Below are 16,663 nucleotides of genomic sequence, written 5' to 3'. Positions count from 1 at the left end.
AAAGTGGGGGGAAAATGGCCGTGCGTCTTATTAAGCGAATACAGCAGTATTACATTGCCGGCACAACGCAGGCTGTGCTGTACTGCATAGGCATAGCGGTCTGCGATGTACCAGTGACATGTAAACAGGGGCGCTATCTGGGTAATAGCGGGGCCTGGCGCAGTCACTGAACTTCATTAAGCCCGGTAAGAGCAGCCATCACATATAAAGTTTATGCAGCAGCCCTTACCAGTGCTGCTTTGTTAAACTTGCACTAATCACTTATCTGTAAGCGGTACTCGCCATGCACGCAGTGGGCAGGCCGGCAGCACACGTCACTCTCATTAGTCACACTCTGGCCCCGCCCACTTCATTAATGAAGTGGGTGAGGCCCGAACGTGACTAAGTGAGTGACTTGTGCTGCCGGCCTGCCCACTGCGTGCATGGCGAGTACCGCTTACAGATAAGTGATTAGTGCAAGTTTAACAAAGCAGCACTGCTAAAGGCTTCTGCATACACTTGCGATGGCTGCTATGACTAGGGCCCAATGTTATGGGGTCAGGTACCCCCATAGATACCCCCATAGCAGAGTACCCACAGATCCCCAAAACACTGTCCTCCACAGATCTCCATAACAGAGTCCTCCACAGATCCCTCTATAAGTCTGCTCCACAGATCCCCATAAGTGTCATCCACAGATCCCCCATAACAGTGCGCCATCCACAGACCCCCCATTAGTTCAAAACTCACCAAAAGCACACCATTTAGTTCAAAATATTTTCTTTTCCTAATTTCCTTATAAAGCGAAAAATTCGGTATATTTTTTCCTTTTTTCCCCTATTACTACACCCCCAAAAAAGTAAAACAATGTATAATGAACGCAGGACGGCTAATAGGATGTATGTCTCTTTCCTATTAATAAACCATGTAAATGGCTGTATCACACAGCACTTGCACCCCAATCACAAGCAAGGTTTGCTGGAATTACTGATGTATCGTATAGTGCAAACAACCTAAAAGCAGCAGTAAAACTGCAATTTGGATCCCCAATTAGTGCAGCAAGGTGTAATATAATCGCTCCTATTACCCAGGCTGTACACTCTCCTATTGCACCCTGTTCTCCTTTTATAGTGTAGATGATTCCTCCCTATCCTTTTACTACACCTTGACTAATCTTTCCCTGAACTTGTAAATCGTTTTTTTAGCACAATGAAGTCTTTCCTAGCACTGTCCCTAGCGCCTGCTGATGTCTCTCCCTGCACTAAGTACACTGGAAAATGGCTGAATCCAAAATGGCTGAGGCTATTTATAGGACATCACAGGGGATGGCTGGCTGCTGATTGGCTGCATGCATGGCATTGTGGGTGATCCCTCTTTCCCAGAGTTCCTTGCTCCATGTTCTCACACGTGCAGCAGCCATTTTAGGAAAAAATGTGATTCGTTACCACAAAGCGTGAGGAAATTTGCATTAGGTGCAAATCGAATTTTCCCTGAAATTCGGATAGAATTCCACTTTGTCAACTTTGATTCGCTCATCTCTAAATGCTACATGTGTACTTTGACTATAAGTGTTGTGTTTTTTCTGTATTATGTGTCAATAAATCAAGTTAGAACAAGAAAATCACTTCTCTCCTCTGTGAATGTTCTCATGTCTAACAAGATGTGATCTCCGGTTAAAACATTTCCCACATTTGGTACAGGAAAATGGCTTCTCCCCTGTGTGAATTCTCTGATGTGTTTTAAGGTGGGATTCCTTGATAAAACATGTGCCGCATTCTGGACATGGAAAGGTGTCTCCTGTGTGAATTCTTTGATGAATAGTAAGATCTGGCTTTCGCTTAAAACCCTTTCCACATGCAGTACATGAAAATGGCTTCTCCACTGCCCTGTGAGTTTTCTGATGTTTATCAAGCTGTCCTCTCGTTGTGAAACATTTTCCACATTCTGAACATAAAAATGGCTTCTCCCCTGTGTGAATTCTCTCATGTCTTTTCAGACATGCTTGCTGGGTGAAACATTTTCCACATTCTGAACAGAAAAATGGCTTCTCCCCTGTGTGAATTCTCAGATGCATTTTAAGGTGTGCTTTGTTGTGAAAACATTTCTCACATTCTGGACATGAAAATGTTTTTCCTATGTGAATTCTTTGATGTCCAGTAAGATCTGACTTCTGGTTGAAATCCTTTCCACATACAGTACATGAAAATGTCTTAACCCCGGTGTGAATGTTCTGATGTTCAAAAAGACTACTTTTTCTTGGGAAACATTTCCCACATTCTGAACAGGAATACTTCTCTCCTGTGTGAGTTCTCTGATGTTGAAGATGTGATTTTTTCTTAAAACATTCGCCACATTCTGAACAAGGCTTTGACTTCTTCCTTTCGTAAGAGATTTCACGTACAACACTCATTTGATGATCTTTAGACTTCTTACAAGTTTGTGATGAATCAGAAGATTTGAGATTTTTAAGAGGATCAGATGATAGATGTGTACTGTCAACAGCTGAAGGTACATCTAAGATAAAGGCATGCTCTTCACATGTATCTTGTGTGATACCACAACCATCTGCTTTAAAATATGAAGATATCAGATGTCCCTCTGAGCTCCCGGTACAGACATCTGCAAATAAAAAAATGATTACAAGTGAATGGGATGGAGTAGTTGTAATTAAACTGCACCGCGCTGCAACATCGATGGCTTGCAGATAAACATTGAAGAGGATACAGCGCACACACAATCACCATGACCCCTTCAAACACGATGGGCAAGAGTGCTGGGAGTTGAACCCCTGCCGATCTGATATTCATCATCTATCCTGATCTGATATTAATCACCTTATCCTGATCTGATATTGATCACATTATCCTGATCTGATATTTATCACCTATGGCACTTTACAGTACCATAAATCTTATGTTCTATAAGTTCTCTGAGGGTGGAGGAGTCACCAATAAAAAATGATCTACAAGATACACTATATGGAGAAAAGTATTACGACAAAACTCTTAATCATTGAATTCAGTTGTTCCATTCAGTCCCATTGCCACTGGTGTATAAAATCCAGCCCCCAGCCATGCAGTCTGCCTTTACAGACATTTAGGAAAGAATGGCTCATTGTAAAGAGCTCACTGAATTCCATAGTGGTCTTATAATAAGATGTCATCGCTGCCACGTCACTTCCTGAAATGTCTTCCTTTCTATATATTCCACTATCATCTGTGAGTGGTATTATTGCATAGTGGAAGAAACCAAGGCTACTCAGCCATGAACTGACCACGTAAAGTTACAGAGCGGGGTTGGCGAGTGCTGAGGAGCATAGTACATAAAAGTCACCAAAGCTCTGCTGACTCCATAACTGAAGAGTCCAAACCTCCTCTGCCCTTAACACCAACTGTGCTGTTCCAGGAGCTTCCTGGCATAGCCTTACATCACCAAGCACAATGCCAAGTGTGGGATGGAGTGGTGTAAAGCACATTTCCACTGGACTCCGGAGCAGAGGAAATATCTACTGTGGAGTGACCAGTCACACTTCTGGTGGTCTGAAGAGAACATTACCTTCATGACTGCATTGTGCCAACTATAAAGTTTGGTGGAGGATAATGGTATGAGTTGGTTTTCAGGGGTTGGCCTAGGCCGCTTCGTTCCAATGAAGGGATATCTTTACCCTTTCAGGATCCTGACCAGGCCGTTTTTTTTATTTTATTTGACATGTGTCACTTTATGCGGTAAAATCTTTGGAACGCTTTTACTTATCCAAACCATTCTGAGACTGTTTTCTCTCGACACATTGTACTTCATGATAGCGGTAAATTTCAGTCAATATATTTCATTTTTATTTCTAAAAAAATACCAAATTTACAAAAAAATATTTAAATTCACAACTTTCCCAATTTCTATCTATCTGCTTTTAAACCAGATAGTAATACCTAATAAAATAGTTATTACTTTACATTTCCCATATGTCTACTTTATATTTGGATCATTTTGTGATCATTGTGTCATTTAATGTTTTGGGGACTTTAGAAGGCTTAGAATTTTTGAAGCAAATTTTAAAAATTTTCTGAAAACTTTTAAAACCCACTTTTTTAAGAACCAGTTTAGTTATGAACTACATAGTAGAAACCACCCATAAATGACCCCATTTTAGAAACTACACTACTCAAGGTATTCAAAACTGATAAACGTTGTTAACCCTTTAGGTGTTCCACAATAATTAAAGGAAAATGTAGATGAAATTTCCGAATTTCCCTTTTTTGGCAGATTTTCCATTTTAATCCATTTTTCCCGGTAACAAAGCAAGGGTTAACAGCCAAACAAAACTCAACATTTATCACCCTGATTCTCTAGTTTACAGAAATACCCAATTTGTGGTCGTAAACCGCTGTACGGGCACACCGCAGGATGCAAAAGTAAAGGAGCGCCATATGGATTTTGAAGGGCAGATTTCACTGGGATAATTTTAAGTTACCATGTCACATTTAAAGCCCCCCTGATGCACCCCTAAAGTAGAAACTCCAAAAAAGTTACCCCATTTTGGAAACTACGGGATAAGGTGGCAGTTTCATTGGTACTATTTTAGGGTACATATGATTTTTTATTGTTCTATATTACACTTTTTGTGAGGCAAGATAACAAAAAATAGCTGTTTTGGCACAGTTTTTATTTTTTGCTTTTTAGAATGTTCATCTGACGGGTTAGATCATGTGCTATTTTTATAGAGCAGGTTGTGACAATACCAAATATGACTACTTTTTTGTTTGTTTGTTTGCTTCAGTTTTAAATAATAAAGTATTTTTGAAAAAAATCATATTTTTTAGTGTCTCCATAGTCTGAAAGCCATAGTTTTTTTTATTTTTTGGGCGATCTTCTTATGCAGGGGCTCATTTTTTGCGGGATGAGATGACAGTTTGATTGGTATTATTTTTGGGTGCATATGACTTTTTGATCACTTGGTATTACACTTTTTGTGATGTAGGGTAACAAAAAATGGCTTTTTGGCACAGTTTTTATTCTTTTTTAAGGTGTTCATCTGAGGCATTAGATCATGTGATATTTTTATACAGCTGATTGTTACGGATGCGGCGATACCTAAGGTGTCTACTTTTTTATTTTTTCACTTTTAAGACAATAAAAGCATTTTTGAAACAAAAAAAAATTGTTTTTAAAATTTTTGTTTGTTGGTTGTTTTAGCACAGTTTTTATTTTATCTTTTTTTACAGTGTTTAGGTGAGGGGGTGGATCATGTGATATTTTTATAGAGCGAGTCGTGATGGACTCGGCAATACCCAATATGTCTGTTTTTCTTTTTTATTTATTTATTTATTACAATTTTATGTGCTTTCTTTTGGGAAAGGGGCTTTTTTTTTTTTTTACTTGAAACTATATTTTTTTATTATGAAATATGCATTTTTTTTTTACTTTTTTTTTTTTTGTCCCACTCTGGGACTTCAACTTCTGGGGGTCTGATCCTCTCACACATCCTGTATTGTAACACATTGCATGTCATCTTTTATGCCTAAGGGGCTGGATCTCACAGGCTTCCATAGAAGGCAAGCCCCGATGCCTATGGAAGGCATCCGGCTTGCCTTCTCTGCCATCGGGTCCCCGCAACAGCAGCGCGGGGATTCGATGGGGAAGTGAAGGGAACCTGTACCTTCCAAAAACCTCCTGCATTCTGCATTCAGCTTTAACCGCGGCATACAAGGGGTTAATACGCCGGCATCTGTGTTTTCATCTATGCCGGCGTATGCAGCAGGGGCCTGGCTGTCAGTGACTGATGGGCACTGCAGCTGATCGGGCGGACGCAGCTCCTGCACCTGCTCGATCAGCCTGCAGTACATGTACTTTAAGTCACGTCCACCAGCGCCGTACAAAAAGTGTCATGAGAAAACAGTCTCAGAATGGCTTGGATAAGAAAAAGCTTTCCAAAGTTATTACCACAAAAAGTGACACGTTTTTAGATTTTCAAAAATCGGCCTCGGATTTAAGGTGAAAACGGGCCTGGTCCTAAAGTGGTTAAAGGTTACTACTCACCTGGGTGGTTATCTGTAAGAATTTCCTCCTTACACTGGTCATCACCCCAAATATATGTCTCTGTAGGAATGTCCTCCTTACACCGGTCATAACTTCTCACATACATCTCTGTAGGAATGTCCTCCTTACACTGGTCATCACCCCTCACATGCATCTCTGTAGCATTAATATTGTTCAGATCTTTATCTTGATTCAACATCTGTGAATAAATATTGTAGTCTGAGATATCGCATTCTAAATGAGTCATTAATTATCATGATGTTATTATTTATCTGAGTCAAATAGATGCAGGTCTCTAGAAAGCTGTACATATTAAATTACAGAGAAAATAGTTTCATAGAAGGTAAGTCAGCTGCTGGTGGGTTTTCTACACCTAAACTAAGCATACAAAATGATGAATGAGACCCCATCCCCGCCCACTTTTTTAGACCTGGCACAATAAAAGCCAGAAGTAGGCCTAATATAGGTGTATTTCTGATCGTAAATGACCCCCTTAATGTCTATGCTCGGCTCTAATCCTGTTATCTTCTCCTTTCCTAATTACACAGGTATGAAACTTACTGTATAATACTAAGTGATAGCACAAGACAGAACACAATGACTTCACAGCCTTCTACTGAGTGATCATAGGGAATATCTCCATCTACCTGATGATCCTGTGGAGGAGGAAGAGGACTGGGACATCTCTCTGGTGTTCTTCTCTTACTGGGTTTTCCTGTAGGAGACACATACAGTGACTGAATTAATCTTTCACATACAGTACAGATAATTAAAGAACGTGGGTATTTATTACCTGGTGATGTGAGGGGCTGGTGGTTCTCCATCATAACATCCTTGTACAGATCCTTGTGTCCTTCTACATACTCCCACTCCTCCATGGAGAAATAGACAGTGACATCCTGACACCTTATAGGAACCTGACAACACAATGATATCGTCATCACTCAGACCCCTCCAGTGCTGTTACTGTATAATGTCCCAGCATTCCCAGCAGTGTCACCTCTCCAGTCAGCAGCTCAATCATCCTGTGGATGAGTTCTAGGATCTTCTGTTCATTGATTTCCTCATGTATCAGGGAGTGAGGTGGAGGCCCCGTGATTGGGCTCAAGGTTCTTCTACATCCTTCAGATAATGGAGCCTGAGAGCGCTCACAAGTTTTCTTCTTTACCACTGTGTAATCCTGTTTATGAATATGCATTCATAAATATTATTACAGACATTTCGAGAGTCTCTCACCTCTCCAGTCATATCCTCTGTTATTACCATAGATAAGAATGATCTAATGTGACATCATCAGAATCTCTCACTTCTCCAGTCATGTCATCTGTTATTACCATAGATAAGAATGATGTAATGTGACATCATCAGAACCTCTCACCTCTCCAGTAAGTTGGAAGAGTATCTCTAGGGTGAGATTTATTATCCTCTCAGCCATCTTGTCTCTGTTCCTCTTCAACCCTGATTGGTCAATCAGGTAAATTCTCTTAAACAGAAGGTATAATCAGAGGATTTTATGAAGCCAGAACCTGAATAAAAACAATGTTAAAACCACATAAAATACCATGTAAAACACTTACCAGTAGTAATAAAGGAGGAGATATTACATTGTAGATGTTGTATTCTCTCTTTTTGCATGGATTGGAACATGAGTTGAATAGTTTGATAAGTTTCTCTGTGCTTGAGGTTAAAGAATTGTCAAAAGATGCCACACCTTCATATGACTTCTATAGTCAATGTTAGGCACCCACCCAGATCCTGTACTGTATGTTGTCCCGTCTCCTCTCGCTGGTTTGGTCTCCCTAACGTTTGCTAGGGTATAGTCAACTGGAATCCAACAACTTGGTAACGGTTCCTGACAACTAAGTGCAGGGGCCTAAACCTAATGGGTAAAAAAGTAGTATAACAAAAAGTGGTCAAAACCAAGACCGGATCAGAATCCAAAAACGAAGTGAAATACACAGCAGAGTGAAACCAGGAGATAATGTTAGAGACAAAGTCAGCAGGCAATGGTAAACTCACAAACTAGCAGAGTCCAATACCAAACAGTGTCCAATATCAAGCAAGATCAAATAACAAGCAAAGTCACATACCAGGAGGCCACATCAGAAGTCAGTGATCCAGAGTTACAAACAAACAGCTAGCTAGTGTGGCAACAATACCAATCACAGGCAACTGTGGCCAGCAGCTGCCAGGAAGCATGTGACGCCATAGTGCGGGAGGGTAGATGGGTGGGTAAGTAAGTAAGAGCCTGGCACCCTCCTACATATAAGACAAGAGTCCACTTCTACAGGACAATATGCCAATCAGTTGTGCACCCTTGACAAGTTAGTCGGAGGAGATCTTCCTACTCCCTTTGATGAATTGGTCTCTTTAGCAACCAGGGTAGATTTGTAGTTCACAGAGAGGTCTAAGGCTGGTTTCACACTGTGCGCAGTGCTTTTCTTCCGGCCATTTCTCAGCATATTTGTCGGGTTGGGGTCGGATCTCCACCGGTCCCCATTATAGTTAATAGGGCCTAACAGAGCCATACAAGCTTCTGGCAATGCCTGAATGCAGAGATAAAGCCTGCCAGATCCCTAGTGCTAGTGTTAAACTAGCCTAAAGAGAAGGATCAAGATCATCAGCTACCATGGGGTCACACTAAAATCACTAAAATAAAGTGGCCTAAATGGGAGGAAATGCTCAAAAACCCCAAACACTGTAGCGTGTTTATAACCGGGGGAGCAATTCCTCTGCATGTGATCCGTTGCTAGCGGCAATCACCAGCAAAAAAATGCATACAATGGAGGATGTTGGCAGCGGACAACATGCACCACAAAGGCATCCTACACAAGATGGAGTAGTGTGTGGATGAAAATATACAAATACATAAATCACTGCAAAAGGTGCACCACAATGATATGCAACTGACAACACTGGCTAATCCCTCAGGCTGATGCTAAAAATTTAGACTTTAGCCAATGTATTCCAGTCAGGAACACAACTGAGCTCTTTTGCACCACCGTCAAGGTATCTCAGTGTGTTATGGGTTCCTACCACTAGACTACCTATGGTGTGTGAACACGGTCTGAGAGGTGCTAAGATCTAACTCACAGCCAAGCTCCCACATACCTCCATAGTGAGATCACTCATGCAGTGGGAGAAGAAATAGGGCTGCAAGCCCCACCTATAACAGGCCATGTGACACAGGTCACACTACCTCCAAGTCTCCACCCAGGTAGAGACCAGAAGAATCCATGCGACTCGGTTGTATCACTTTATTTTCCAATGAACGATCACTATCAGACATCTTCTGTTCTGTCTCTACTGTGGAAAAGATGGTCATCTCCGTATCGACGGTCCCAGACCTACAGCAAAGCAGTGAAACTCAAGGCCATAGCAGAGAATGGAGGGATCACCTTGGGTCTAACATTATCCTCCGCTTATATTAGACTCTTAATTCTAGCTTCTCTTTCCTTCAGGCCTCTCCATTCTCCTGTCCAGGTACGCTGAATATTCCACTACTGTACCTTCAGACACCACTGAAACATGGTCTTATTCAAAACCCCTACTGAGGTTTTACTCCATGTGGATGTTGTTCATTTTGAAGACCTTTCATGTTTAGTTCTTCCTCATTCCAGCACTCCGATGCTCCTGGGATTGTCGTGGTTGAGAATGTATTCAGCACTTAGTGATTGGTCGAACAAACAACTAATGGGAGGGGGTCCATCTTGTTTTCAACAGCGTATTAAAGGGGTATTCTGGTTATGAAACGTTATTATTGGTGGGGGTCCTCCTGCTGGGACCCACACTGATCACGAGAACAGAGACCCCATACCACTTGGAGCCGCTGAAATGAACAACGCGGCCGGTCGGCATGCATGCAGCCACTCCATTAATTTCTATGGGAGTTCTGGAGATAGCCGGATTAATTTTACATAACTGGAATACCTCCTTAAATCCTTTCCTCAACCCTCTAACTTGTCACTCAACTCTGTCTGTTACAGTGGTGGACCCTGCCCACCACCATCCTGCTTCTCCAGGCAGGCACAGGTACCACTTCACTCACCCCGTGTCTGTCGAAGTTCCAGCAGCGGACCCAGGTGCCCGTGTTCTGTGTGTCTATTGGAGATATTCTTCATTGAAGGTCACCTCATTATGCAGCATTGCAAGGGTTAACCCCTCCTTTGGTTCTGTGTGCAGCTGCTTGTAATGTGTAAATCAGCCTCTGCTATGTATGCTGTGCTATCTGTTTAACTCTCTGCCAGTGTACCGACTTTTGCTTGATTCCAGGATTCTGACCCTTTGCCACCTGACCTTCACCCATGCCTGTTCAGTGTACTGACCCTGGGTTCCCTGACCTCAGACTTGTTTCCTGGATTTACATGAGCTCTGTCTGCCTTGACATCAGCTTCTTACTGACTACAAGTTTTGCCTGATCCCTTGGTGCCCTGTACCAATATCTATCCCCTGTATGTTAGCTTTCAACCACACCGGGACTACTCCGGGAGATCGCACCCTGGTGTTTCCCCTGCAGTGAAGTCTAGATCCCTGTATGGGGGTTAAAAGGTGAATACCAAGGGACTGCCAGGATAATCCCCTTAGGTTTACCCAACAGTCAAACAGGTTGGTTCCTACAGTGAAGTAGAATGATCAAAACTGGTGTAAAGGAAGACGGGTTTAGTTGCCCATAGCAACCAATCAGATTACACCTTTTATTTTCCAAAGGAGCTCTAAAAAAATGAAAGGTGGAATCTTATTGGTTGCTATGGGCAACTAGCTCTGTTTTCCTTTACACCAGTTTTGATAAATCTCCGCTTGTGGTCCCACACCCACTGATCATTACACAGTCTCACACATTAAAAGGGTTATCCCATGTAAGTATTACTACGCAATGTATAGGGAGCGGTCCTCAAATAATGCCATCAGTACAATTCAGCAGAGCCGCAGTCGGACTTAGGGTGGCCACTCGGTTCACCCCCAAAAGCCAGACATTCTGGCCATGCCCCCCACTACCGACAAAAAACACCTGGAAGAATGTTGGGTGGTGAGGGGGAGGGTCAGTTTGTGCCTGCAGCTCCTCCTACTGAAAAAGAGATTATCCTTGAGTCCGTCCAGGTCCTGCACCAGACGGAGGAAAGGAGTCAGAAAACCGGACTGTCTGGCTTAAAACCGGAAGTCGGGCCACCCTACTCGGACTGGAACTCTCAGCATTATAAATAGTGCTGAGCGAACTTGTGTTTTAAGTTTGGCGTCTAAAGTTCGGGTTCGGGTTATCGAAGAATCGCGTTATGGATTCTAAATTCCATTATGGTCCGTGGTAGCGGAATCCGTAACGCGATTCTTCGATACCCCGAACTTTAGACGCCGAACTTAAAACACAAGTTCGCTCAACACTAAATATAAATCATTATAATGCCATGAGTTTGTGTCTCAGGAGCAGCGCTCAGCCCAGGACATACTGCTCCCACACACGGAGCGCGTTTCCAGGACTGAATGCGTTTGTGTGAAACCGGCCTCAACCACGTACACACTGAACCCTGGTGATTCAGAAACCTGGTCAGGGGTCCCATCATAGACGGGTGATGATTTATTCAGCATGGGTAGGACTGGGGTACAGGAATCCACCTGAAAAGTGTCCATCAAGACCAGAAGCCGAGGACGGTGAGAAGGTGCCGAAAGTGGACAAAGTGCCTGAGATGTCTTAAAGGGGCTGTCCGAGGATTAGTCATAAAGAATTATCCTGCACAACCTCTTTCCACCAATCATATAAAGAGGGTGGGTATAGAAGTACATAAGGGCCGATCAGGGTGAGGGTCAGATAGATCCTAGTGACCACACACTTACCTCCACCTGTAGAGCAGCTCTGTCGTTACAGGACCTGTGATGATGTCATAGTCATGTGACATGTGTAGGAGGAGTTAGGAATCACATGACCAAGTGCTGCTGTTCTGGTAGACATTGGAGGGAGATAAGTGGTAAATACTAGTGAGCTAAAGGACCTGTGATGATGTCATGGTCATGTGATCAGTGACATATATGGGCAGAGTCAGGCTCCAGGCTGTGCAGTCGATCCCTGTATTTCTCCTGTATATGAGGAGGTTATAGATTTCTGCTTTTCATTAGAAAAGGGCGTAACTATAGCGTTAGCAGCCATGAGACCTGTTATGGGCCCCAGAGGTCAGTAGCGGCCCAGTAAGATGTAAGAACCTACTACATAGTTACATAGTTGTTAAGGTTGGGAAAAATACAAAAGTCCATCAAGTCCAACCTGTAATCCTGCTATATTGATCCACGGAACCAATCCCTGGATCAATGTCCATCTTCCTTTTAAAAAGGGGTTGGGCGAAAGGGAAAGGGTGTGTAGAACAAGATTTCTATACATTGCCATAAGCCTCAATGTTATTTTGAATTACAAAGTCATCTAAACCTTTTCTGAAGCCATCTCCTGTATCTGCTGTGACCAGCTCCTGCGGCTATTCCAGAGATTCACAGCCCTTACTATAAAGAATGCTTGTCGCCTCTCATGACTGAGTCGTTTTTTCTCCAGGTGTAGGGAACGGCCCCTTGTTTTTTGAGGGGGTTTAACACAGAATAGCTTCCCTTGATATTTTTTTGTATATTTTGTTTATATACAGTACAGACCAAAAGTTTGGACACACCTTCTCATTCAAAGAGTTTTCTTTATTTTCATGACTATGAAGGCATCAAAACTATGAATTAACACATGTGGAATTATATACATAACAAACAAGTGTGAAACAACTGAAAATATGTCATATTCTAGGTTCTTCAAAGTAGCCACCTTTTGCTTTGATTACTGCTTTGCACACTCTTGGCATTCTCTTGATGAGCTTCAAGAGGTAGTCCCCTGAAATGGTCTTCCAACAGTCTTGAAGGAGTTCCCAGAGATGCTTAGCACTTGTTGGCCCTTTTGCCTTCACTCTGCGGTCCAGCTCACCCCAAACCATCTCGATTGGGTTCAGGTCCGGTGACTGTGGAGGCCAGGTCATCTGGCGCAGCACCCCATCACTCTCCTTCATGGTCAAATAGCCCTTACTTTCAAAGTTTTCCCAATTTTTCGGCTGACTGACTGACCTTCATTTCTTAAAGTAATGATGGCCACTCGTTTTTCTTTACTTAGATGCTTTTTTCTTGCCATAATACAAATTCTAACAGTCTATTCAGTAGGACTATCAGCTGTGTATCCACCTGACTTCTCCTCAACGCAACTGATGGTCCCAACCCCATTTATAAGGCAAGAAATCCCACTTATTAAACCTGACAGGGCACCCCTGTGAAGTGAAAACCATTTCAGGGGATTACCTCTTGAAGCTCATCAAGAGAATGCCAAGAGTGTGCAAAGCAGTAATCAAAGCAAAAGGTGGCTACTTTGAAGAACCTAGAATATGACATATTTTCAGTTGTTTCACACTTGTTTGTTATGTATATAATTCCACATGTGTTAATTCATAGTTTTGATGCCTTCAGTGTGAATCTACAATTTTTATAGTCATGAAAATAAAGAAAACTCTTTGTATGAGAAGGTGTGTCCAAACTTTTGGTCTGTACTGTATGTCAAACTAATCTTATTGATTTTTTTGATTGGGTGACTAAAATCATAGATGGCGGAGGTGCAGTAGACATTGCTTATCTGGACTTTAGTAAGGCTTTTGATACTTTGGAGAGAGTTCAGAGAAAAGCTACTAAACTGGTACATGGATTGCAGGATAAAACTTACCAGGAAAGATTAAAGGACCTTAACATGTATAGCTTGGAAGAAAGACGAGACAGAGGGGATATGATAGAAACTGCTAAATACATAAATGGAATCAACAAGGTAAAAGAGGAAAGAATATTTAAAAGAAGAAAAACTGCTACAAGAGGACATAGTTTTAAATTAGAGGGGCAAAGGTTTAAAAGTAATATCAGGAAGTATTACTTTACTGAGAGAGTAGTGGATGCATGGAATAGCCTTCCTGCAGAAGTGGTAGCTGCAAATACAGTGAAGGAGTTTAAGCATGCATGGGATAGGCATAAGGCCATCCTTCATATAAGATAGGGCCAGGGGCTATCCATAGTATTCAGTATATTGGGCAGACTAGATGGGCCAAATGGTTCTTATCTGCCGACACATTCTCATGTCCCCTCTTAGGCTACTTTCACACTCGCGTTTTGTGTGGATCCGTCATGGACTGACCTGTTCAGATAATACAACCGTCTGCATCCATTCAGAACTGATCCGTTTGTATTATCTTTAAAGGGGTTGTCCAGGTTCAGAGCTGAACCCGGACATACCTCCATTTTCACCCAGGCAGCCCCCCTGACTTGAGCATCGGAGCAGTTCATGCTCCCAAGCTCTCCTTTGCCCTGCGCTAAATTGCGCAGGGCAAAGACATTTTCAAGAGTTCCGGTGACATACCAGGCTCTCTGTGGAGCAGCCAGGAAGCCCGGTGACGTCACCGGCACTGATGACCAGGCTTTAGCTCTGCCCTAGCCAGTAAAACGGCTAGGGCAGCGCTAAAGCACGCCCGTCAGAGCCAGTGATGTCACGGTACACATTGCCGGGCGGAAGCCTCCGCCCAGCAGTGTTTTATCGTAAACACAAGCAGCGTTTTGGTGTCCATCTCCAAAGCGGAATAGAGACTGAACTGATGCATTCTGAGCGGATCCTTTTCCTTTCAGAATGCATTAGAATGCAAACGGATCCGTTTTGGACCGCTTGTGAGAGCCCTGAACGGAGTGTGAAAGTAGACTTAGACGTCTTTTTTCAAGGCTAAACAAATTCAGTTCGTTTAATCTTTGCTCCGAGCTGAGATCTTTCGAGCTATGAGTTTAACAATCCCCAAAAATGGCTGGCTCACAGTAATTTGCATATATCTTTACTAATTCATTTACATAATACAACACAATTAAAAAAAACTAATAGAAAAAACCCAAAATGTCATACACCCTATATATGATCATGGTCTCTTTAAATGCGGAGGTCTTGTAAGACCCCAGAGTTGTGTTACTACACGCCTCTACCCCGCTACTATATCCTAGAAGCCTTTATACTGTCAACAGATGTGATTTTGCTCATGTCTTCCACAAATGTGCATATAAATCTATGTTAAATGCAATTGTTCATGTAATAAGCCTGGTTACCAGTAGGTGGCAGCAACCCATTGGCAGGTACAAGCTACAGTTTAGTGTATCTGAGCTGGAATGGATTATTCCAGCTTAGCTCCCCCTTGAAGGAAGTTAGAGTAGTGTAGCACACCCCCTGCTAGTGGTAGGGTCAGGGCCGTCTTTAATAAGGGGCAAAAGGGGCAGCTGCCCCGGGCCCAGTTGCTCCTGGGGGGCCCAAGGCAGCTTCCTCTTGAGCCCTGCTAGCCACTGCCCCGGGTGTCAGGCTGTCAGCTACACAGGGGGTGCTGCCATGCCATGCCTGCCGCCACTCCAGGCAGCGTACCGTGAGAGCTGTGATTCTCTAGGACCTTAGATGACATCATCACCATGTGACCAGTAACCTAGCAATATTACTGGTCACATGGCTATGAGGTCATCAAGGTCCTCTCTCTCTACCAGGAGTGTTGCTGTAGAAGTTTGCCTTAACTGTGGAGCTTTTTTTGTGAAGATTACATCAGAAAAAGGTGACAGGGGCTGTTATGCTAATATACTGTAAACTACTGTATAGTGGGGTGCTGTATAGTGTGGGGGCCTGTATACTGTGGGGGGCTGTATACTGTGGGGGCCTGTATACTGTGGGGGGCTGTATACTGTATACTGTGGGTGCTGTATATTGTGGAGTGCTATACTGCTGTACTGTATAGTGTGGGGGGCTGTATCGTGTATAGTTTGGGGGTGCTGTATACAGTGAATTGCTATACTGCTCTACTGTATACTGTGAGGTGTTGTATACTGTGGGCTACTATACTGCTCTACTATATACTGTGGGGTACTGTATACTGTGGGGTGCTATACTGCATACTGTGTGGTGCTGTATACTATAGGGTGCTATACTGCATACTGTGGGTTGCTGTATACTATAGGGTGCTATACTGCATATTGTCGGTTGCTGTATACTATAGGGTGCTATACTGCATACTGTGGGGTGCTGGGGTGCACTGTAACACTAGGGTGAGCCGAGCCCTGGTCTCCTTCCTGCAGAGCGGTGCCCACTTCCAGCCTGAGCCCAGCTGCCCAGAGCACTGATCCTGAGCCGCTGGAGTCTGCAGAACTGGAAGTATTTACAGTCATTCACTGGACTCTACCAGATGTGTGGATTTTTTGTGTGTGTGTTGTGGTGGAGGGCATGATTGCCTAAGGTGTGGGAAGGCGGGATCCAGGGGGCCCAAGTAAATTTTTGCCCAGGGTCTAATCAATATTAAAGACGGCCCTGGGTAGGGTGTGTGTGTGTGTGTGTGTGTGGAGTTCCCCTGCATAGGGAAGACAGCAAGGACCTAGTCTTAGATGATAGTGAAGGAAATTCTGGTGAGGCGCAAAATCACTGGTTCAAGCCGGTCTCTGTAGGTGGATCTTCTTTATTTACAAAACAAACATATGTACATAGAACAACGCGTTTCCGGGATCAAAATGTCCCCTTCATCAGGTTTATAAGTAATCACAATAACTAGTATTAATCACAGGTTTATATAGATGTAAAAAAAAAAAGCCAAAAAACGGATTA

General features: G+C 43.0%; 2 protein-coding genes across 2 annotated transcripts in view; both read right to left on the bottom strand.

Moving 5' to 3' along the window:
* LOC120992104 (zinc finger protein 436-like) overlaps positions 1 to 16,663 on the bottom strand; it is a 442,874-nt gene that overhangs the window by 271,580 nt on the left and 154,631 nt on the right. The gene's annotated exons all lie outside the window — the stretch shown is intronic.
* On the bottom strand, positions 1,412 to 11,873 carry LOC120992112 (zinc finger protein OZF-like). Its single transcript, XM_040420885.1, has 7 exons — positions 11,839 to 11,873; positions 7,391 to 7,538; positions 7,013 to 7,192; positions 6,806 to 6,929; positions 6,660 to 6,727; positions 6,013 to 6,211; positions 1,412 to 2,598 (listed from the first exon to the last, which is right to left on the bottom strand). Exons 2-7 carry the CDS (start codon positions 7,445 to 7,447, stop codon positions 1,601 to 1,603), a joined length of 1,626 nt encoding a protein of 541 aa, XP_040276819.1. The 5' UTR covers positions 7,448 to 7,538; positions 11,839 to 11,873; the 3' UTR covers positions 1,412 to 1,600.

This window comes from Bufo bufo, chromosome 2, assembly GCF_905171765.1.
Source record: "Bufo bufo chromosome 2, aBufBuf1.1, whole genome shotgun sequence".
In the NCBI taxonomy this organism is placed as follows: Eukaryota; Metazoa; Chordata; class Amphibia; order Anura; family Bufonidae; genus Bufo; species Bufo bufo.
The sequence above is the reverse complement of the archived record's forward strand: the minus strand, read 5'-3'. Positions and strand labels throughout refer to the sequence as shown.